We start from the raw sequence: 25273 nt of genomic DNA, 5'->3' as shown, positions 1-25273 counted from the left end.
TAAAGAATGTTAACAACAAAGAATATTGGATCGGGCGTACACCTCCAAAGTGTTTTATTACTGTGAATTCAACAAGTGCTTTATTTTTATGTCTCTGGGTAATTATAAATACTGTATACAGCCAAACTTTTATTATTGTCATTTATTTAGATGGTGTCAGATGGGGTCCAGACAGCCTACAAGGCACATAAAAAGGAACCGTGTGAATAGTCACTAGAATAGTCTCTGTTTGTCAGGCAGGGCTGGTATGTGACATTTGATTATTATGATTTTTCATATATTTTAAAACACATTTCATTAACAACGTCCACATCAGATAAACTATGCCTGCTGTTATTTTACCTATCCATTATGCATTTGCCCCAGACTAAAAGCTGCCAGACAGCCCCTGCTATTGGTCTCCTATTTTGCTATTCTGTTAGCACCTGTTTCATGCTGCAAACAATATTCTGATGGTGTCTCTCACCAAGCTGGTGTTCACCTGACCACCTCCATGACTTGCTAATGCCACCCAAAACAAACAATTTTTGGTAGAATTAGATAAAATGCATAAAAAATTGTATTGGGAAGCTTATGGGAGGACAATCTGAACCAGGGCATCAATGGAGTACACAGAAATAAGATTTATGGGCTTATTATTATAGCAACTTCCAATGGATGAAAAAAATTGTTTACAGAACAAATCAGTTAGAATTATTTTCTGCTATGAACTGTGTTCAGTCCCCTTTCCCATCCTCATACAGTATAATCAGTGGCGTAGCTTGTGTAAGGCAGCCCCCGCCACTGCTTGGGGGAGCGGGGGCTGCGTGGGCACCGGCGCTGATGGAGAAAACCACAGAAGTGTCATTTACAAATAAATGACAATATACACATATGCTGCTGTGTGTCAGTGTGTTTGCTGGTGTGCCGCCTGCCGCTACCACACAGGCGAGTCGGCCGCGGCACGGACGCAGCCATGACAGTCTCTCACTGTCAGTCTGAACTGTCACATTGCCCTTGATGGGCGGGCAGGTGGGCGTTCGGCTGTCCAATGGGAGGGAGGGTGGGGGCGCAGCCTTGCACGGAGGGACAGGAGAAGCAGCAGTGACTGCAGTGCTGGCCAGCACCGGTGCTATAGAGCCGGAAGCAGCAAGGTCAGTCCGGGGAGCAGCATGCCAGCATCATGGGCAGGAACGGAGCCGGCAGCCACAGCAGTAATCCAAGGATCAGTGGGCACACCAGCGGTAAGGTGCCTTTTCCCTGCCTACCTGTATTCACAACCCGCTGAAGGTGGCCTGGGGAGGGGAGAAGATATTTATATATAGGCAGTGGAGGATGAATGTATATGAAAGAGACATTGTATGCATGCATGCATGTATGTATGGCATTGTATGTATGCATGTATGTTTTTAAGGCAGTGTATGTATGTATGTATGTATATATGTGAGGCAGTGTATGTGTGTGTACCTTATATGTAGGCGGTGTGTGTGTGTGTTTATATATTTCAGCAGTGGTGTATGTATGTTAGAGATGGAGTGTCTATGCATGCATGTATGTATGCATGTATGTATGTATGTATGTATGTATGTATGTGAGAGGTAGTGTGTGTATGCAAAAGGGTGTGTATATGTATGTATGAGAGCAGCTGTATGTATGATAAAGGCAATGGATGTATGCGAGAGGCAGTATATGATTTATATTTGTATGAGCAGCGGAATAAAATAAAAAGACATATAGGTGTGTATGTGGCAGAAATAAAAGGAGATAGTAAAGGTGTTAAAGAGAATGAGAGAGACAGAAAAAGGAGAGATATGTAAAGAATATGAGAGAGACCAGAGAGTGTATGAGTGAGAGGAGAAAGAAAGAAGGAAATATAAATGAGAGTCCTACTCTGTGTTGGGTGGAAGCACAGTGAGTGACCCCCACAGACCTGGTGACTCCCATCCTGCTGGGCCAGTAATAAACTATTAGGCAACACCATACCTCTTGCATGGCACGAGGCATAAAGACACTGGATACCTGAGTTGGAAGGGGCCCCTGTAATAAATTTGCTCCCCCTCGGGGGGAGGGGCGTCACAAGCTATTTTGGCAGGGGGGAGCAAAATTTACAGTTACGCCACTGAGTATAATAATTGTGTTACAATAGAAATCTTTGTACACAAACCATTTCAGGACAGCAGCAACGTTTGATACAATTATCGGCAATGTGGGTGTACACACACGCAGGAAGTTAGTGCTCTATAGCTACAGTAACTCTATGTTCTGTGCCCAGAGCCAATAAATCATAAATTATTCCCACTGAGCAGCTGCATTTTATCTAATATCAGATCTTTTGTTCCATGTGTGAATGGAAGCCTCATTGCTTTTGATATTTAATTACATTTTTTAACCTAAGGCAACAGAAAAATATCCTGCTTTTGATTCAATTTTTATTTGGGATTGATATTTCCCATGGAAACTGTTGATTAAAGTGACATATGATAAAGTATTACACAAAAAAGGCTTAACACTATTTTTTTATATAAGTGAATTATTTGCCTGTGGACTCAACATGCAAATGTATTATTTTGTAAAGCAACGTGTGTATGTTTTATTTATATGTAAGGAATAGATGTGCTATCTGAGTGCAAACAGTATTAATCTACATACTGTATTATAATTACACATTATACCAAAATTCAAGGACAGAAAGGACAAAGGGACAGGGAGAGTGACAGCAGAGCAGTGACAGTGGGGACACAGTGGGCCTTATTCTGATCGGTGCGGATATTCCCGCATGCGGACGGACCGCCGATGTTGATCGTCTGCGCATGTGCAGAGGTCACTCTGCGCATGTGCAGGCGATTTCGCCGCACGGATTCTTTATACGCCGCACAGGGGGCGTAGAGGGGCGTGAGGGGCTACTTAGCCTCATTACCCTATGCATACGCCCCGCGTTTCATGGGCGTTCCCATGCAAACGCGGGGCGTATGCATGGTAATGAGGCCGTGACGCGTGGGTACGGGGCGGGCATCTGACATCGCCGGATGTCAGCTGCCCGCCCCCATACATGATTTCACACGGACAAGTGTCCGTGTGGTCTTGTGTTGCGGGACCTGGTGGAGCGTGCGGCCCTGCATTCGATGTTCGGCGACCATCGAATGCAGGGGCTGCTCCCAAGACGGAGGAGGCGTATCCCCGTCCAATTTCATGCGGATCGCCACATATCCGCGTATGGACGGCAGGTGGCGATCCGTATGGAAGGCGAAGATTCGCCTGCACGGTTGCGGCCGCATATTCTGATCGGGCCGCACCGATCAGAATAAGGCCCAGAGTGACAGCAGAACACAGAGATAGAGAGAGAGCGAGAGACATTGGGGGCACAGTAAAAGAGAGAGAATGACATCGGAGACTCAGGGAAAGAGAGAGTGGCTGCGTAACACCCACACCAGTTGCTGACAGTACTAGTGTTGCATAACACCCACACCAGTTGCTGACAGTAGTAGCGCTGCGTAACACTCACACCATTTGCCGTCAGTAGTAGCGCTGCTTAACACTGTGTAACAAATGCACCAGATGCCGACGGTGGCAGTGCTGCGTAATGCACACACTAGTTGCTGATAGTAGTAGTGCTGCGAAACGTACACACCAGTTGCTGACATAAGTAGCACTGAGTAACAACCGCACCAGTTGCTGACCGTAGTAGCGCTGCGTAATGCAAGAACCAGTTGATGACATTAGTAGCACTGCGTAACACCCGCACCAGTTGCTGCCAGTAGTAGCACAGTGTAATGCCAGCAAAAGTCGATGACAGTAGTAACACTGCATAACACCCCCACCAGTTGCTGACAGTAGTAGCGGTGTATGACACCCGCACCAGTTGCTGACAATAGTAGCGCTGAATAACACCCGCACAAGTTTATGAAAGTAGTAGCACTGGGTAATGCCCATTCATGACAGCATAAAACTCTATTTACCTACCATCCACTAGGGCATGGTGGGAGGATAAAATGGCCGAGCCCGAAGCATGGTGAGAGCACAGTCCATGTTGACTGTGTTGACATCCGGTTAAAAAAACGGTGAAAAAACCCATGTCAACCTTTTTGACTGTCGAACTAACCCATGGCGACCTAATGACCCTCTCAACCTCATGACCCTGTCGACCTAACCCATGTCGACCTAATGTTTGTCGACCTAATGACTGTCTAACAACTGGCTGGTGACCAACTGACCCACACCCAAATGAAATCATCAAACCAATATACTTTAATACCAGCACTGCCTAACAGTTACTATACATCTAAATACTGTATATGATGAAATATTATGCATCTCAACTCTGCTGCTTCATTCTCTTTCTTTGTTATTTAATATTCTCCCTCCTTATTAAAAATGCCTCCATTATTCATAATCCACATAATAGCCTGCCCCAGTCCTGCTGTTCCTTATTCAACAGTCACTTTTATTCCTCAGCCAGTGTAATACATGGAGTAACTTGCTCATTCGTGACAATGGGGCAGATGTATGATGGTGCGTTATGGGGGAGAAGGGGTATCGGCGCACGTTATGTGCACTGATACCGCTTCTCCCCCATGTATGAAGGAGCTGGGGTGCGGTAAATGACAGGGACGCTATGCCATGTTGGCGCTGCTATCTAAATGATAGCAGGCCGAATGTATGAATGGTCAGCATCGCTGACCGTTCTGCCTGCTGCTGCTATCGGCCTCTCCTGCAGCAGGCTGGCAAAGCCCTATCTGAACAGCAGGGACAGCGACGTCCCTGCTGTTGGCTTTGGGCTGCGCTGGAGATCTTGCGTAAGAAGCGAGATCCCGCACATGCCCAGTCCAGCCGGCCGGGGGGGAGGAGATAGCGCGGCAGTGTAAACTGATTCGCTGTCTCCAGGAGGGGACATCACCGGAGAGGGTAATAAGTGCTCCCCCGCTTCAGCAGACATGATGTTAATACATCTTGTTGATGTCCCTTCCTGCTTCACCTTGTTAATGAGGCGAAGCAGGAAGTGGTATAGTGGTGCGCTATGCGCCGCTATAATATATCTGCCCCAATGGGCGACTTGGTATAGCATACACGACTTGGTTGCACATGTACAATTGAGACTGGCATGTAGATGTATTAACTGTCATTATGATATCAGTGCATGTTATGTATAAAGGAGGAAATGTATGTCAAACGAGAGAAGACCTATGCGCTCCTTTCATTATCTGGGCTGTGTTCTGTACCATTCAATATGAATTGTCAGTAGCAATGACTGTTCCAACAGCTGCAGAGCAGGGCCACACTATGCCTGGATGTGGCAACTGTCGAGCTCCGGGCTGTATAGGAGATTTCACACATGCCCAGTGGAGCCAGTCTGGAGGGAATACCTGTACACAGAACATCAGCTCTAAGAGCAGGGGCAGCTGCGGGGCTAGGGCTGCAACGCAGTTCAAAATTCAAATAGTGGAGGAACAGCAACTGCCATTCCAAAATTACTCACTGGCTGTGGGTGTGGCTCCGCTATTTGAATTTTGGACTGTGCTGCAGCCCACTAAATAAGAGGATTTGGTGGTTATCTCTGGCAAATGAGAATTTAATATACAGCTTCGCCTCCGTATAGTGCCACAATATGCGTATTATTCAGAGTATATGGGCCAGATGTACTAAGCTTGAAAAGTGGTAAAAGAGTGATAAACCACCAGCCAATCAGCTCCTACTTTTAATGTCACAGGCTGGGTTTGAAAAATGACAAGTAGGAGCTGATTGGTTGGTGGTTGGTGGTTTATAACTCTCCATTTTATAACTTTTCAAGGCTTAGTACATCTCGCCCTATGAGAGCTACCAGAGCATTCCTTGGGCCAGATACACTATACTTCAAAAGTGATAAAATAGAGAGTGATAAAACACCAACCAATCAGCTCCTACCTGGCATTTTTCAAACCCAGCCAATCAGCTCCTGCCTGACATTTTCAAACAGTCTGTGAAGGCATGAGCTGATTGGCTGGCTGTTTATCAATCTCCATTTTACTACTTTTGAAGCTTAGTGCTTAGGTCCCTTGTGAGATACTGAGATGTTCTGAGAGACACTGAGAGTATATAAAGAAGCATATTTCCAGTGCTGAGTAATTCTGACTTGTGCAAGAGACATGTAAATGATGAATTGAGCTTCCTCTGCAGATGTATGGTCATATGATTGATTATTGCCTCATGGTCAAAAACAAATTCAGCAAACATGGCTATGATGCCATAAACAATACTGCAGGCCACACAGGCTTATTTTGCTGCAGGTGTCACCGTTATATCACATAGTCAATTGTCGCTACAATTCTGAAGTACATTACATTATTGCTCCAGGCACTATAGTGACCCATTAAATTAGAAAAGATTTAATGGAGTGATTCTGCAGTCCTACCTTGTACTTGTGTTTGATAAACTATGTAATAATCCGGTGTGCCACAGCTCTCGAATTCCTCTCCAGTACATTTCTGAGCACACAGCTGCTCGTCCTCCCGCTCGTGAAGTGTGAAATAAGTTGTGGGGAAAGCACAGTGACAGACTGTTCCTGCGAGCGCTGCCAATGGATATTCCTGTGGGAAGTTAGTGAGAACACTAACTTAGTGTAATAGAAGAGGAACACAGAATATCACATCTTACCACTCATGTGAGACAATCTCTCACGTTTCCTGTTGACATTGAGCAGTCCGTAAATGCATTCTAAAGTTACTAAGTCTACATTTAAAATGTAAGTGATTCACCAGCTGTACTAACTCTAAGCAAGAGAGGACTTGAAATGAGAGGTTACTGTGTTTTTCATCATCCATCAAAACAATAATAATAATAATAATAATAATAATAACAACTCTATTTCAGTAGTGGGGGCACACCGTACACGCTGCACTCATTTTTTAAATACTTAGCCTCTAGAGTCCAGCGACGGAGACAGCATTATTGCAGAAATTACCGGACAAATGGCCACTGCACCATTTTTCCAGCGATGTACGCATGCACAATGAAGTCTGAGTGCTCTAGTGCTCAGACTCCTTACTGCTGGTGGTGTGAAAATTACTGGAAAAAAATGGCCGCCATGCCATTTTTCCAAAGATCTAAGCATGGCATTACTGTTTGAGCACTCTAGTGCTCAGACCCTGCTACTCCCAGCAGAGAGGAGGGAGTCTGGCTGGGGTAGGCTGCACACAGGCCTCCTTCTATGCTAAAACGCGCCTGGTAGCATGACACTACACTATACCATAAAGATGCAGCAGCCAACACACTATAATAGTCACAGTGAGCATAAACAATACACACTGTAGATATATGATTTATATTTCGGAAATACAAAACACAACCAATGTTCCCTCTAATAAAAAATTTTGTGCGTCACTTATATATAACTGGAAAATGACATTCAGCATTTGTGTTAACTTTACTTCAAAATGATATTAAACATTTAAACATTGAAAACACAGCACACAATGTAGTTAATGGGTGAAACACACATTACTTGAGTCCACAACTGCAAAAAGGGACCACTGCTGCTTTGTGCGCTCTGTTGTAATGTCTGTGCGCACGCTCGGCGAGTTGTATGCGCGTGCACACGCGCACAGCTTAGAGGGAACACTGAACACAACAAATATCTAGGTCACACCATATACAAAAATCATCAGTTTCAAGTCCTATACCGATAATTATCAGTCCTATATATTGTTTGTGTGTTACATATGTTTATTATAGGCATAAGACACTAGGGGGAAATTTACTAAGATGGGAGTTATTTTTCACATGGGATGTTGCTATGGGCAACCAGTCAGAACCTATCTATTATCTTCTAGAAGGGGCAAAATAAATAAAGTGTAGATTTTGATTGGTTGCCCATAGCAACATCCCATGTGAAATAGAGCTCCCGTCTTCGTAAATTTATCCTTTCCTAAAGCTTCTTTAAAGGAACAGTATACTGTAGATGTTGAGTATGGCAACCAAATCAATATTCACCCATCATTTTCTAGACTGTTCTAGATAAAGCATAGCTACAATCTGATTGGTTGCAACATCCTCACTTTTCCTTTTCCGAAGTCTTAGTAAAGTGACACCTTAATTGTGGGCCATGATAGTGTGCTATGTCCTTGATTAATTTAATGCCTAATAGCATTACCATCAGCCCAGATATCCAAAGCAGACCAGACAGTGTGGTACAGTAAAAAAAAAAAAAAGAGAGAGGAGTAGTGAGACAGGGGAGAAGTTGCGGCCCCCATACACTAGGGCGACTTGTCCTAAGGACAAGTCAGCCCCGATTTACCCTGAACTTCCCCGGCAGCTCCCCGGGGGAGCTTGATAACATTTGGCACTTTATGTGCCAAATTTTACATGTGATAAATCGGTTGCGATTTATCACATGAAAAATCCGGGGAACTGCAGGCGGGGGGGGGGGGAGGGGAGCGGCAGGATGGGAGTGGGGACCGACCGGGGGAGTGACAGGAGCAGGCTGGGGGTGGGGTCTGGTCCTGGGTACCTGTAGGTGCAGGCTGTAATCTGTATTGTGCACTGGGAGAGCCTCAGCCTCTTCAGATGCAGCGGCGCTGCGGCAGGCAGGCAGGGTCAGGAGCGGGGACCGCAGATGCAGAGAGACCGGGTGCGCGGCGCGAGAATAGAAAGAAATCCCATTCAAAGGACTGGGCGGCCGCTGATTGGCTGAGAACTCAGCCAATCAGCGGCCGCCCAGTCTTTTGAATAGGATGGTTTCTATTCTCCCGCTCGCCGTGGGGACCGCAGAGCAGCGGGAGAATAGAAACCATCCTATTCAAGAGACAGGGCGGCCGCTGATTGGCTGAGTTCTCAGCCTGCTCCTGTCACTCCCCTGGACGGCTGCACATGATTAATCTTATGTGCAGACCGTCTGACATCCGGAGCTGATCCGATGTACACAGGACCGCGCATCGGATCAGATCGGATGTCATACACTACGCAATTTGCCCAGTTTCACCCGATTTCTCGGCCCAATCCTCCAGAATCGGGTAAAATCGGGGCCAAATCGCATAGTGTATGGGGGCCTATAGTAACCAATCTGCATTAAGGTGAAATTTATCAAGTGCATTCTATACAACTATAGAGAGTAACAAAAAATAATCAGTCCCAAGGGGCAACCAACTCCTTATGTCGCGTCCCAAAGTGGGGATCACCACACAATCCCTACAAAGATGAAGTACCAAAAGAAATGGACAATTGGCTATTGAGAACTGGATACACAAACGATTCTTGATCCAATTAGAGTCCCCCACACACAAACGATTCAATGATCTGCTTTAACAAAAACGCAAAAGGACTTTCCACGTGTCACATCAAGATAGGGCATCTCCAAAAGTCATCCTGGTGATGGAGCCTGATTTACAGCACATCTACAGAATAGGGATACCATTTCTAAAATTGACCCCTTTGTATTTGATGAAAATATCGCTGACAGATGGGTGCAATTCAGGAGAGACTGGGCTGTGTATCGCATTGCTGGACTGCCATTGCAGAAACAGATTCAAAGGCTGCATGTGAGAAATATTCACAGAGTTACCACGCAGAGTCAGTCTCTCAGCCTGACAGTCCAGCAATGGGCAATTTTTCCACTGGCTCACTTCTCCACTCTTTTCACTGCTTCATGAATGGACCCCTTAGTATTGTATGTGCAGTGGCATAGCTATTAAATTTGTGCCCCCCCCCCCCTTGAGGGTTAACAAACCCCTCTCCGACCCCTAGGGTTAACACCCCCCCCCCTCCCTGTGCAGGCGGTACCTCCTGCCTCCGGCGCTTCTGTTAGGTCCCGGCTCTCCCGGCTCCTGCAGCATATAAAAAGTGACACTCAGAAAATGGCTGCCCCCATAATGCAGACAGTTTTTGAGGATGCTAGAGTAGGCGGCGGCCTCCTCTAGCAACCTTAAAAATGGTCTGCTGTATGGGGGCAGCCATTTTCTGATTGTCACTTTTAATTAGCTTCAGGAGTCGGGACCCGACAGAAGCGCCGCGCCGGCGGCAGGAGGTACTGGCCGGTGACAGGTGCAGACGGCAGCAAGTAACTATAGCCCCGCAGACACCCCCCCCTGGCGCCCACACCTTCTCAGTGCCTCCCCGCCACCGCGGGGGCTGTGGGACTATAGTTACGCCACTGTGCGTGAGCCCGGCTAGGGTGCATTAAAATGGCATTTGGGAACATACCATGAGTCATAGGTGCCTGACTTCATGGCACACCATTGTGTCTCTATATCTCAGGTGGCTGAGCAGAACTCTAGGATGCAGAGCTGCTAGGCCAGCCCTTACGAGTGTATGAGCTGTGCATTCAAACAGGAACAAGTATTTTCCAGAAGTGCCAGATGGCTAGTGTCACTCTCTCTCTCTCTCTCTCTTTCTCTTTTTTTTTAGTTAATCAACCCACCCCCAGACTCCGAATTCCTGGACCTATTTTTCCAGAAAAATAGTACTGGTGTAACAGGTAATACTGGTAGTACAGGTTGTATCCCTTATCTGAAATGCTCGGGACCACGAGCATTCCGGATAAAAGATTTTTTTCGGTTTTTGGAATAATTTTTTTTAAAACATACTTACCTGTCCCCTGGTGATGCCCCGGTGGTCCCTCAACATCCATCGTGAGCTCCCAGGCACGCCCTGCAGCAATGCACTCCTGGGAACACTGGAGACGCCGGAGACGATGCTGAAGGCCTGCCGTGGACGCCGGGGGACTTGGTAAGTATTAAAAAAGGATCGGGGGGGGGGGGGGATAAATAAATTTGAATTATTAAAAAAAAAACATGGTTTTTGGAATAATTCGGATAATGGATCTCCCGATACAGGATACTCAACCTGTATTAGAATACTCTGCTGCATTGCAGCTTTCATATAAAGGTTTTGCAATTATCTCATTGTGCAGGAAAAATAATCAAATCATTTTTGTTTACTAACTGGGAAAAGATTTCAGCAAAACAAAATTGACTTTTTGTACAACGCAGCGCTATTTCTCTACATTAACCGGTAAAAAATAAAAATTCAAGTAGACTTCAATCAAAATAATCTTCTTTGATGCTGAACTTTTAACTTTTATCTTCTACAGAACGATTATGAGACATAGATGGAATCATCTGCAGCCTCATTTATATGTGAAAGTGCTCAGTTGTGGGGCACAGACAATTTAACACCATGAGCTGAGACAGCGCACAGCTAATCAAAGGGATTTAGCTCACAGATTTTTATTTACAAGGCACAATCTCAAGAAGAAAATGGACACCACTCTGATGCCTGAAATAACCTATATTGCTGTGCGTGTCACAACAAAAATATAAAAAGTCAAAATCAGAATTTTGATTGCTTTAATAATGCAAATTGCAGTTTCTATTTCCATGACTATTTCCTGGATTACCATATCTGCTATTCTGGATTACCATATCTGCTATTCCGAAATGACAAAAAAAATTTATCGACAGTAAATAGCGGCACATCTTTCATTACAGCCTTAAACAAATCTGGTAAGAAAAATAAAACTGAAATTCATAATTGCTTCCTAAGATTAACATATGTAGTAAAAGTAATCTCATTTTCATTTAATTCCCGCAAAGTGTAGGAAGCAAATATGACAAAATGAGTTAGACATTGAGGTAAATATGGGCAGAAATATTTAACACTTAGACCTCGATAGGAACACGGTAAAGGATTATACGCCGCTCATAAATGTTAGATTTACAGTGGCTCTAAAAATGCATATTCCTTTTTTATATTTTCAATTTGGAAATCTACACAGAATTTCAGTAAGATGTCTGGGTTCATGATAAAACACTAAAATCTAAATAAAGGAAATAAAAGAAATATATACAGTATGCATATATTCATCCTTTTTTATTCTTCCTTTCCCAACTTATTTTTGATTTCTAATCCTACGGATATTGTGGGTCAGTAGAAGGATTGTTATTTGTCAGACACGGAGGTTTCATGTCAGCTGCAGGCGGCGGAACGGTCAGCAATGCTGACACTTCATAAATTAGGCAGGAGGCAGGCGCGCAGCACGAAATATCGTAGCTGCGCTATGCCTCCTGCCCCGCACCGCCGCACGAAAGACACCCGCTCAGCGGGTGTCATAGATCAGGGGAATCGCTATCCCCTGCAATAACGCACGGGGATAGCGCAGATTCCCCTGATCATCCTTTCATAAATCTACCTGTCACGGCTAAAGGGCTGGATGGAGTCGTGTGGTGCACAGGAACCGGAGACGGACCAGGAGGGGTAGGATTGAAACGTGCAGGTTTAATAACGGATTTCATAAATGATAAACTTCACTCAAATACTTCTTTAAGTGACAGTTGGAATAAATTAAATAGAGTCCAGCACAATACTAATAACGGGCAGGGAAATCTGGAAACGTATACTTGGTGAGCCAGAGTACATAGATGAGGATCCGGAAGGAGGTTGATTTGATGACAGAAGAAATGGATCCGGATGACTGAAAGATGATGGAATGAATGAGTTGTATGAAGGAGGACAGCGGGAAGCTGTGCAGGGTAATTCTGGGACACAAGCAGGAACAAGCACTAGGTAGGACTTGCAGCATTGGTGTCAGGAGAAAACTTCCTTGTAGCAAGATGCAGGGAGCAAGGCACCAGAGTCAGGAGAGAAAGAGCCAGGATCCGGGAATCAGCTAGGAGTTGTGAATGACTCCAAAGACTCATTGCACTGACACTGAACAGCCTAGGCAGATCCCCTATATCCCCAGGGGATGGCTGCCATTGGCTGTCAGCACAGGATGAGGAGGGAACCTCCACTCTGGGCCAATCTGTCTCCTGCCCTCAACCAAGATGGCGACGCCGGCCTCCCGGCACCACTACTGCTGCCATCCCTACCCAGAGCTGCTGCTACCCGCACACCGCAGACCGGAGCCTGCACACGCTAGCCGGCGGCGGGCGCGGACGGGTGAGTACTGTACCCGCCGCGCTCCGTCGCGGCTACGTGTGACAGTACCCCCCCTTTTCAGGGTGACCCCAGGGCGCCTATGGGCCTTGTGCGGATTTCTCTGGAGAAATTGCTTTACCAGTTTTGGAGCGTGCAAATCAATGGAATCCACCCAAGAGTTCTCTTCGGGACCAAACCCAACCCATTCCACCAGATACTGGGTACGAGAATTGCGGCAACGAGAGTCTATAATGCGTCTTACCTCAAATTCAGCCCCACTTTCGGAGTTAATCTTGGGCGGTTTGGGAATCTTCTTTTGATAAGAGTTCAACCTTAAAGGCTTGAGGAGGGACACATGGAAGGAATTCGAAATCCTTAGGGAAGGAGGAAGTTGAAGTCTATAAGCGACAGGATTAATGACTTGGATGATAGGGTATGGCCCAATGAACCGGGGAGCCAGCTTCATAGAGGGCAGACGGAGGCGTATATGGCGGGTAGACAGCCATACCCGGTCGCCGACGTTCAATCTGGGCGCTGCCCTTCTTTTCCTGTCTGCCATCCTCTTGTATCGGGCGGAAGATTTAAGAAGAGCGGTGTGGACATCCGACCAGATTTTAGCAAAGCGTTGTAATGAAGTGGTTGCTGCAGGAACTTCGGAAGAGGATAATTCTGAGAAATCCGGAGATCGTGGATGTTTGCCGAATACTGTAAAGAAGGGGGTGGTTCCGGAGGAAGAGTGATAGGAGTTGTTATGCATATATTCTGCCCACGGGAGAAGATCCACCCAGTCATCTTGGGAAGACGAGACAAACAGTCGAATAAAGGCCTCCAAGTCTTGATTCACCCGTTCTGTCTGGCCGTTGGTCTGGGGATGAAAGGCAGTGGAAAACTTGAGTTTGACCTGTACCGCGGCACAGAGAGCTCTCCAGAACTTTGCAACGAACTGTACTCCGCGGTCGGATACAATCTCTTTGGGCAGTCCGTGAAGTTTAAAAATGGTTGAGATGAATAGCTGAGCCAGTACTGGAGCAGAGGGGAGACCTTTTAGTGGGAAAAAATGGACCATTTTCGAGAATCGGTCGACCACTACCCAGATTGCGGTATGACCTTTTGAGGGAGGTAGTTCGCAAATGAAGTCCATTGACAGATGGGTCCATGGTTCTGTGGGAATGGTTAGAGGGCGGAGAGGACCAGCGGGAGTTGTTCTGGGCACTTTATGCTGAGCACATCTTACACAAGAGGCAACGAAGTTGGTTACGTCGTGGCGGATGGTTGGCCACCAATAAGAACGTGACAGGAACATCAAGGTCTTTTGTGCTCCTGCGTGCCCTGCGAAGCGGGAAGAATGTGCCCATGACAATATTTTCTTGCGAAGTTCGGGGGGAACGAACGTTTTACCTGGAGGAGGAGATGGCTGTACGGTTACTTGGGCGAAGACCAGCGGATCGAGGATTGGACGAGGAGGTGTCTCTAGGTCAGAGGTCGTCTCAAAGGAGCGGGATAGAGCGTCTGCCTTAGTATTCGTGGTTCCAGGTCGGAATTTAATTTGGAAATCAAAGCGTTCAAAAAACATGGCCCAACGGGCTTGGCGGGCAGTAAGGCACTGAGCCTGTTTAAGAAAGGACAGATTTTTGTGGTCTGAATACACGGTGATCTTATGTCGTGCCCCCTCCAGAAGGTATCGCCACTCCTCTAACGCAGTTTTGACTGCAAGCAACTCCTGTTCCCCGATGGGGTAATTCTTCTCTGCTGGGAGGAATTTTTTGGAGAGGAAGGCACAAGGGTGTAATTCTTGATCCTCACCTTTTTGTGACAAGATGGCCCCGATCCCTTCCGAGGATGCGTCCACCTCGAGAATGAAGGGCCTGTCGAGGTCTGGTTGGAGGAGGATTGGTGCCGTCATGAATGCTCTCTTTAACTGCTGGAAGGCAGAGGATGCTTCTGACGACCATCGGCTTGGATCAGCTCCCTTGCAAGTGAGAGCAGTGAGGGGAGCAGCGATAGTAGAGAAGTTCCGGATAAATCGCCGGTAATAGTTTGAGAACCCTAGGAATCTCTGAATTCCTTTGAGTGTTGTGGGGGCTGCCCAGTCTTGGATGGCTCTCACCTTCTCTGGGTCCATTTCTATCCCAGTGGCGGAGAGAATGTGACCCAAGAATGGAATGGACGTGACCTCAAAAACGCACTTTTCCAACTTGCAGAACAGTTGATTTTGGCGAAGACGTCGTAGGACTTCGGACACTGTCTGTCTGTGAAGTTGGAGATTTGGAGAGAAGATGAGTATATCGTCTAGATAGACTACGATGGAGTGGTACAGCAAGTCCCGAAAGATATCATTTACAAACTGTTGGAAGACAGCGGGGGCGTTACAAAGGCCGAAGGGCATCACCAGGTATTCATAGTGGCCGTCGCGCGTGTTAAAAGCCGTCTTCCACTCGTCACCTGGACGGATCCGGATCAAATTGTAGGCCCCTCGCAGGTCCAATTTAGTAAAGATTGCTGCCCCTCTGATCTTGTCGAATAGTTCTGCGATAAGGGGTAAGGGATAGCGGTTTTTAATGGTGATGTCGTTCAGGCCCCTATAGTCGATACATGGCCGAAGACCGCCATCTTTCTTTTTCACAAAGAAAAACCCGGCCCCGGCCGGAGAAGTAGATGGTCGAATGAAACCTTTGTTTAAGTTCTCTTGAATGTACAAGGACATGGCCTCAGTCTCAGGTAGCGACAGGGGATAGATGCGGCCACGAGGAGGGAATTTCCCGGCCACCAGCTCTATCGGGCAGTCCCAAGGACGGTGAGGAGGCAGGGTGTCGGCACCACCTTTACTGAATACATCTGTAAATGAATGATATGGTGCGGGTATCGACAAGGGTGGAGCTGAAGAGGATGAAGGACAGTTACCCTCACGTTGTGGATGGGTCTGGTAGACCGGAAGGATCTGAGGAATGCAAGTAGACTGGCAATCTGTTCCCCAGGCCTTGACCTCCATATTGGTCCAATCGATGTGTGGGTTATGTTTGGAGAGCCAGGGAAGGCCCAGGACCATTTGGTGTGAGGACTGTGGAAGAATGAAGAATTCGAGGGTCTCTTGATGTAGAGCTCCTATGAGCAGTGTCACCGGGGTGGTCTGATGGGTGATTTGTCCACTACGAATTCGACTCCCATCCACTGCAGTGAGGACCAGCGAGTGATCCAGGGGTTGCACAGGCAGGGCATGTTGGGTAACAAAAGAAGAAGAAAGGAAGTTTCCCGCTGCTCCAGAGTCCAATAGGGCCTGAACTCTTTTTCTCCCTTGGGGACACACAAGGGTAACCGGAATGGTGGAATCAGAAGAAGAGGGAGATGGAAGCAAGACTCCTAATCGGACCTCCCTCGGGGAGATTAGGAGCGGTCGTTTCCCGGCCGCAGCGGGCAGGAAGCCAATAAGTGAGCTGAGGAGCCACAGTACATGCATAGATTCTCTCGCCGTCTTCGGGACTTCTCTTCGAGAGAGAGACGGGAGCGGTTGATTTGCATGGGCTCATCTGTTGACACCGCAGGAGGCGGGGTTGGTTTGGAGGCTGGTGCGACATTGGAAGGAAATCGAGGGCGAAGGCGATCAGAGCGATTCCTCTCAAGTTGGCGTTCTTGGAGTCGCAGATCGACTTTGTTACATAATGAAATGAGTTCAGCCAGGGTGGAAGGAGAATCGCGAGTTGCTAACTCGTCCTTGATGCGCCCGGCTAGGCCGTTCCAGAAGGCAGAAACGAGAGCCTCTTCGTTCCATCTGAGTTCGGAAGCCAGGGTTTGAAATTGTACGACATATTGTCCCACTGGGCGACTGCCCTGACGAATCCTTAGGATCTCCGTGGCTGCGGAGGACACTCTGCCAGGCTCGTCGAAGATGCGACGGAAGGAGGCCACAAATTCTTCATAGTTATTGAGGATGGGATCCGCACGCTCCCAAAGGGGGGACACCCACTCCAGGGCTGGACCCGCCAGTAGGGACACGATGTAAGCCACCCGAGTCTTGGGAGAGGGGAAATTGGAAGGCTGGAGGGTAAAATGGACGTCACATTGATTCAGGAATCCTCGACACCCCCTCGGGGACCCGTCATATTTACTGGGGGTTGACAGGTGTAGCTGGTGAGGAGCAGCTGGCCCAGGGGGAGCAGCAGGGGCCGAAGCTCCGGAGGTTGGTGCTGCTGAAACTGAGGGAGCCGCCTGAGGTGATGACAAGGTCTGGAGAAATTGAGCCACTTGACGCTGGGTAGTCTCTACTTGTTCCAATCGAGCCATGATGCCTTGAAGAACATCCGTCATGGAGGCCTGTGCTTCACCCGATTCCATCGGGTCAGTGCAAACTGTCACGGCTAAAGGGCTGGATGGAGTCGTGTGGTGCACAGGAACCGGAGACGGACCAGGAGGGGTAGGATTGAAACGTGCAGGTTTAATAACGGATTTCATAAATGATAAACTTCACTCAAATACTTCTTTAAGTGACAGTTGGAATAAATTAAATAGAGTCCAGCACAATACTAATAACGGGCAGGGAAATCTGGAAACGTATACTTGGTGAGCCAGAGTACATAGATGAGGATCCGGAAGGAGGTTGATTTGATGACAGAAGAAATGGATCCGGATGACTGAAAGATGATGGAATGAATGAGTTGTATGAAGGAGGACAGCGGGAAGCTGTGCAGGGTAATTCTGGGACACAAGCAGGAACAAGCACTAGGTAGGACTTGCAGCATTGGTGTCAGGAGAAAACTTCCTTGTAGCAAGATGCAGGGAGCAAGGCACCAGAGTCAGGAGAGAAAGAGCCAGGATCCGGGAATCAGCTAGGAGTTGTGAATGACTCCAAAGACTCATTGCACTGACACTGAACAGCCTAGGCAGATCCCCTATATCCCCAGGGGATGGCTGCCATTGGCTGTCAGCACAGGATGAGGAGGGAACCTCCACTCTGGGCCAATCTGTCTCCTGCCCTCAACCAAGATGGCGACGCCGGCCTCCCGGCACCACTACTGCTGCCATCCCTACCCAGAGCTGCTGCTACCCGCACACCGCAGACCGGAGCCTGCACACGCTAGCCGGCGGCGGGCGCGGACGGGTGAGTACTGTACCCGCCGCGCTCCGTCGCGGCTACGTGTGACACTACCCCTCTGTTCCTGAACCTGTAATTAAATATGACATCATCAGGAACTAGGTTCCTGAACCTGTTCTGGGCCAAAATGTACTTTCCATAAGATACTATTTATTTTAATGTCACTTGTTAGTGCCCAAGTTATTAAATACAGTATATACTCTCTCTCTCTCTCTTTTTTTTTTTTTTATTTAATCAAACCACCCCCTGCCCGGAGTTCCTGGACCTATTTTTCTAGAAAAATAGTACTGCATCTACCCACCGACTAATCAATGTTTGCACACACAACACGGCATGTTTTAGATTTACTATTTATTTTAAAAAATGAATAAAGAGGAGTGAAATCTCGATGGAGCAGTGGTATGTATACTGTCCTTGCCTAGTTTTCTGTCCCCCCACTGGGAGGGGGCAGCCAGATTGAGGCATTGAGAATTAGCTGGTGGTGGGAAGGTGTACTGAGAGGGATTTAGGAGACCTATCCACCTTTCCGGGGGGGCCAAGAAGGGTATAGGAAAGAATGATGCATACCATCAAAAGAATAGTCATATTCCATTTTTGGCTTTGTCCCTTTGATAAATACAATTTCCCTTTGATAAATACAATTTATCACAAATTTAAATTTTCCTGAATTTAAGATAATTGAAACAGGGCTTTGCTGCACTGGTTTGTTTTTTTAAGCAACTCAATTGTTCCACCTAAAAAAAAATGACATGGTTTTAAGCTAAAACACATAGATACTGTAGGATCAATGATAACTTCACAAACCGATGTGGTTTCGTAGCCATAATTGTGAAAATAGAGCACTTATCTGGGATTACTTTTGGGACGTAGCAAATAGAAGTAGTATCCTGCACAGGACAAAAACTGATTTAATGAAAATTATAGAACCAACTTACAGAATAATATGCTTTTATAAATACAACAAATATTTGGTGTTGGAGGTGCCCCCAGGAATCAAGTACTAGTATACTTAGCCAAAAGGGAACAGTGGTCCACAAATAGTGGGCCATCGTCCGCAGAAAGAATTCCTTTTTGGAGGCACACTTTTGAATGAATGAAGATAGTTTTAAGTGAGTAAGCTAAAACTTAACTTTTATTTCCAATTATTTTAAAATAATGATAACTCTGTAATTACATATGTTGCATAATTTGCCATGAAGAGTTAAATGAGTAACACAATACTTTTAGTGAAACAAAAACAAAGAATGGCCACTGAAATTTACTATGTATTTTTGTCGACACAATGGCAGTTTAACATGTATTATTGTCGACACAGTGGCAGTTGGTGGTGTTATTAAACAATCATATACTGTTGATATACGATTTATTAGGGTCCTTAATTACTTTTGGGACCTCAGTGAGTCACAGAAAAGAAATGACAGATAAGTGCTGGCGTCAGACTGACTTTGGAGATAATTGGAAGCCCTGGGAGATCAGTTAGTGAATAGTAAATTACAATGGCAATTGAGTTCCCCTCATAGTCTACTTAAAGTGCTGTGATGAGGACCATCAATGCATTCTGCTATATGGAGTGTTAGGGTACAACTGGGAACACAACTCCATATTACACTGGCAAATTACAGTACATTTACCATGTGTTACATGATCCATATTGGGGCAGATGTATTATGCCTGGAGAAGAGATTAACTGTAAACTGGAGATAAAGAGAAAGGAGATAAAGCACCAGCCAATGAACTGTGTTTGAAAATGACAGTTGGGAGTTGATTGGCTTTTGCGTTATCGTCTTTCACTTTATCTTCACTTTATCGCCAGTTTATCTCTTCTTCGGGCTTAATACATCTGCCCCAATGTTTTTTTGAAAATTGCCTCTACGTGTCTGTCTAAAAGTGGGCAAGCCAAAAAGATACTCCAGTTGTCACAAGACTGTGGCTGAGATTTATTAAGCCTGGAGAAGTGATAAAGTGTAAGGTGATAACACACCAGCCAATCAGCACCTAACTGTAAATGTACACTCTGTGTTTGAAAAATGACTGTTAGGATCTGATTATCTGCAGTGTTACACCGGCCACTTTATCACCAGGCTTAATAAATCTGCCCCTGTATGTTTGTTAACTCTACTGTTCATTGCATACTGTATATGGCTTACCAGATAAATTCCTGCTTATAGGAATGCTTAGATCATTTCCTATACAACCAGAAAAGGCCTAGTTCATGTAATTTAATTAAGATACAATTCTAGTTACACTACTCTTAGGTCAATTCAACCATTAATTCCGTTCCAGACTGATAATATTTCTGAGTAACATTTTGTACATTATTGAAATACGCCTTGCGGCTATAGTGGACAAATGAAGATTGGTGAAGAGCTGCATTGAGTTTCTGTGTGTTCTTTGACTGCAGCGTTCCATCAAGTTTATCTGATGAGAAATCAATAATGATGCATCTCCATTATCATCTATACCCAGTATATCAGCAGTCAATAAACTCCGAGTGAACAGTGTTCTCTGCAAATTAATGGGATGGAGTGATAATATTAACTGCTATGAATATCACCACTTTGTGTCTCCAGAATGCAAGAACTGACAAAACTAAATGAGCTCACAATAAGTCCCGGGTATTTGCTCATTGTGGAAACACCATGTTCAAGAAGACACTTAAGAACCATCAGTATTCCTTGGCTGTTCAGTTTAAAACCAAATTAACAATGCATTTTTATGAGAAATCCTGTTTTTACTTTTCTACATTTAAAGGGAATGATACTGTGCAGTAATTGCTAATATACCCACAATTGTTATAAATGTTTTAGTGAGATTCAGTCATTAATTTGTTTTATAGAGGTGTTAATTGTTATGGTGTATAATGCTGTTACTAAACCCATACTCTTCTTTTGGCTTCAGCACATTTACCAACTCAACTTTATACATAAAGGCCCTTATTCTGGTTCACTCGCAAAGGCAAATTCCTCCTCATAATGACAAAACCATGTGCACTGCAGGTGGGGCAGATGTAACATGTGCAGAGAGAATTAGATTTGGGTGGGATTTTACTACAAAGTGAGATCAATATTGCAGTGTAAAAATACATCTGCCCCCCCCCCCCTCCCTGCAGTAAACATGGTCTTGTCCATTTGAGCAGGAATTTGCCTTTGCGAGTGAACCAGAATAAGAGCCAAAATACAATGATATGAAGAACGGGGTGAATCACACACGCTGCTAACTGTTTCTAAGCAAAAGGGGTTTGGCCAAGGGACAGTATTTTGTACAAAATTAAAAAGTGTGTAATTTTAAAAAAGGGGCAAAATGTAATAGGGGCGATTTTGTAGACATGTGCGATTTTTGGTAAAAAACGGCCGAAATCGCACGTTTTCTGAAAATCGCACATGTAATATGGTGTGATTCGCGGAAAAAAAATCTCATTAAATATGCGAATTCGTATCAAAAATTGCAATTTTGAAAAGTGCGATTTGGTGCGATTTCGGGACCTGCGAAAAAATCGCCCTCCTATTACATTTTGCCCCATGTTTCTTGAAAAAAATAAATTCTCCAAACACTAAAATATGAAAAAGTAACATCGATAAGTTTGTTTTTAACTTATATTAGAGTATCTTTTTCTCTTTGAATAAGCAAACGATTTGCAATCTACGATCTAGGTGAAAAGGGTAGTCAGGTGGCTGACAAACAATGCTTCGGATGACAAGCAATGGGTGTACACCAAAAAATTGACATGCCTAAAGTTGACACTGACAAAAGGTTGACATAAGCAATAGGATGACATAGCCAGGGCTGCAACTTTGTAATATCACATGCGTGCCTGCAATGGGGGGAGACGAAAATCCTAGTTTCAGCCATGACTTGGCAATGATCGACACGTGAAAGGCCCAAAGCATGGCTAGGGAATCAATCCCTGCTAGGGTATGCTTGAGGATCCACACACTTAGGTGTCTACATTCATTCCCAAAAAACATGAAAAACTCATATTGATCTTTTCATTTTTAGCCTTCACCATGTTGTTATTTTGCTTCTGTCAACATTTTGTCGACCATATACAAGTGACCTGCTGTCAACATAATGACTGTCGACCTAGACAATACCGCCCATTGTCTGTGAGCTGTACCACACCCATCAAAAAAATGCGGGTTTATTTATTAAGATGGGAGTTCTATTGAAGAAGGGGTGTTGCTATGGGCAACCAAACAGATTGTATCTACTATGTTCTAGTACAGGGATGGGAAACCTTTGGCCTTCCAGCTGTTGTTGAGCTACACATCCCAGCATGCTTTGCTACAGTTTTGCTATTTGCCCATTATAAATCTGTTGAAAGGTATGCTGGGATGTGTTGTTCAACAACAGCTGGAGAGCTAAAAGTTCCTCATCACTAGAAGGTGCTAAATAAATAAGAAATAGATTCCATAGCAACATCCCATCTTCAATAGAAATCCCATCTTTGAGGCGTGGCCTGAGCGGAGAGGCAGCAGGACGCATCTTGGCAGAGCTCCTGCTGCAGACCCTTATTATAAGCCCTAACACCGGCATCTGGAGGCCCCCCGAATCAGAAACACCCTACCCCCGCTGGCCGGACACCCTGATAGTAGGCTGCGGAGCCGGGAGGTCATTTACTGACCTTTGCAGGTTGCGGCCTGCATCGGGTGCCGAAGCCGCGGGCTAGATTTCCGGCCGGGCACAGACCAGAGACGCGACGCTGGAGAGGAGACGGCGAAAAGGACCATCCCAGGCGGCGTACATCAGCCGAAGACCACCCAGCCTCGCCCCACATCAACCCAGCGGCCCCCGCTAGACGCAGAGGGAGACTTCACAGCCCGAGCTGCGGCGAGGCCTTGCCGGGAGGACGCCATCTTGGAGGAGGCACTCGCGTCTCCGGGAACGCGGCGCGGAAGAAGCGGCCGGGGAGAGAACCATCCCAGTGTACACCGGCTGAAGACCACCCAGCCTCTCCCCACACCTACCCGGCAGCTCCCGCTGAACACAGGAGGAGGCCTGAGAGCCCGAGCTGCAGCAGATCCCTGCCGGCTGGACGCCATTTTGCAAGAGGCGCTCCCTTTTAGAAACTCGCCTGGACTCCCCCCTCTGAGGTGAGCTATAAGCACCCACAGGCCAGACGCACCCTCACATGCTGCCCCCCTCCCTGCAAGCTGCCCAAAACCACGCTGCAAGCCCTCCTTGAAGAAGAGGAGAACACAGTAGGCCACAGCATAGGCCTTTATGCCCAGACACCCCAAGTCTGTCCAAAACAAAGGTACCACACCTGCTGCGGCACGACCAGGCCGAATAGGCCTCCCAAAAGGCTTCTTCAATCATCCCCTCTAACGGTGACCTACCCCTGTCACAACAGAGAGGAGGCACACTTACCTCAAACACGCTGCCCGCTGCCTGCGGCACACAGCTTGCCTCACTCCTGCTAAGCACCATATACTGCACCAGTTATCAGGAGGCAATCTCCTCAGACATTAGATACTCAATACTTGAATACGCGGGGGAATTGTTTCCTGCTACTTTACTTGATGGAAGCTCATATCACATGTTGCTAAAATGTACTTAATGATGTAACTCACTATTGTGGCCCACTAACACTTCTGCACAAGCTGCGACCTGCATCTTCTACCTGGTGACTTCACATACTTGCCGCCCTTTATGAAAAAGTTTCTAGTCTCCCCTTCCATGACTCCTGCTGGCTCGAATACAAGAGAAGAGATTCAGGGAGAACACTCCTCAGATTCAGGTGAATCCTCAACACGCTCTGGGTCGAGACGCAGACGCAAATCTACGGCACCTGCTCGCCCCTCAAAAATGAAACCTACAGATATTGCTGCTGTACTAGGCCCCTTACTTGATGAAAAACTGGCAGGCATTAAGGATGCAATTGAATCTACACTTACGCAACTCAACCAACACTCTGGCCGTATTGACGAGCTGGAACAGAGAGTCTCTAGCCTGGAAGACGAATTACACACTGCTCAGCAAACAATAGAATCACAACACTCCGATATTGTTACCCTAGCCGAAAAAATCGACGATCTTGAAAACCGCAGCCGTAGAAACAACTTACGGATAATTGGCATCCCAGAAACGGTAAAAGGCCACGAACTACTAGATCTCCTTTCTAATTGGATTCCTGAGCAACTAGCCATGACCCGAAATGGCACCCCCCTGGCTATTGAACGAGCGCATCGTATTGGCCCCGAGCGCAAAAACCCCTCAGGACGCCCAAGACCTGTCATTATGAGAATCCTTAATTATGCCGACAAAACAGCACTCCTAGACCACTATCGAAGAACCGCCAGCTTGATATACAATGGAGAGAGACTACTCATATTCCAGGACTTTTCCAACCAGGTCGCAACCAAGCGAAGAGAATTTGCCCCTGTCTGTAAGCAGTTGTTCGAAGACAAGATAAAATTCTCACTGCTGTATCCTGCCCGACTACGAGTCCTCGAAGATGGAAAGCCGATTTTCTTTGAAGATCCAGCCGCAGCAAAAGCTCACTTCTCTCGCCCTGACACTTGAAAACACCAAGCCAGCTAATGTGAGACGTATCTTATCCCCACATCACGGGCCACAATGTATGGATGCTTTTGCATACTATACAAGTCATATGCAAGTTACCTTTTGTTATGTTTTCTTTTCTTTTCTCTATTCCCTCACCTTCTATGCACGTATTTGCTAATGTTTTATGTACTTGTTTAGATCCGGAGCCTAGACCTGTCCTGGGGTGCTTTCTCTCCACTCGCTGGGATGGAGGGAAACCCCAGCTTTACTTACACCTTACCCGCTCTATACCGCCACCCACAGGTATAGGTTGATAATGTAAACTGTACCCATCCTTTTCAGAATTCTATAGGGAACACCCCAATCCTGGCATATAACTTTGTATCATGGAATGTAGAGGGCCTTAACACTCCTGTGAAACGGAAAAAGGTGCTCTCTCACCTTAACCGATTAAAACCACACATTGTATTCCTCCAGGAAACTCACTGGACTGACGACCCCAGAAATACTCTTAAGGCTCCTTGGATAGGAGAATGTATCTCTGCCCCCTATATTAACAAAACCAGAGGCGTTGCTATATTATTTAACAAAAATATGCGTTACATTTATAAGAGAAAAATTATAGACCCAGAAGGCAGATATATTTTAGCGGAAATATCTATTGACGATGTGGATTACCTGTTAGTTAATGTATATGCTCCAAACATCTCTAACAAAACTTTCTATGCAGTGCTTTTACAGAAAATCCTCTCCTGGGGAAACCCGAATCTGATTGTGGGAGGAGATCTTAACGGAGCCATCGATCCATCCATAGACAGATCC

At 46.1% G+C, this 25273-nt stretch overlaps 1 protein-coding gene across 2 annotated transcripts in view; it reads right to left on the bottom strand.

The window, feature by feature from the left end:
- Positions 1-25273, bottom strand: part of WSCD2 (WSC domain sialate O sulfotransferase 2) — a 273923-nt gene that overhangs the window by 66021 nt on the left and 182629 nt on the right. For both annotated transcript variants that reach the window (XM_083151445.1, XM_083151446.1), the window contains exon 6: positions 6365-6539. In XM_083151445.1, coding sequence (XP_083007571.1) covers positions 6365-6539 — 175 coding nt within the window. The remainder of the gene's footprint in view (positions 1-6364; positions 6540-25273) is intronic.

The sequence above is a fragment of the Crinia signifera genome, chromosome 1 (assembly GCF_055691185.1).
Source record: "Crinia signifera chromosome 1, ASM5569118v1, whole genome shotgun sequence".
NCBI lineage: Eukaryota > Metazoa > Chordata > Amphibia > Anura > Myobatrachidae > Crinia > Crinia signifera.
Note: the sequence above shows the minus strand (reverse complement) of the source record. Positions and strands in the feature narration are given on the sequence as shown.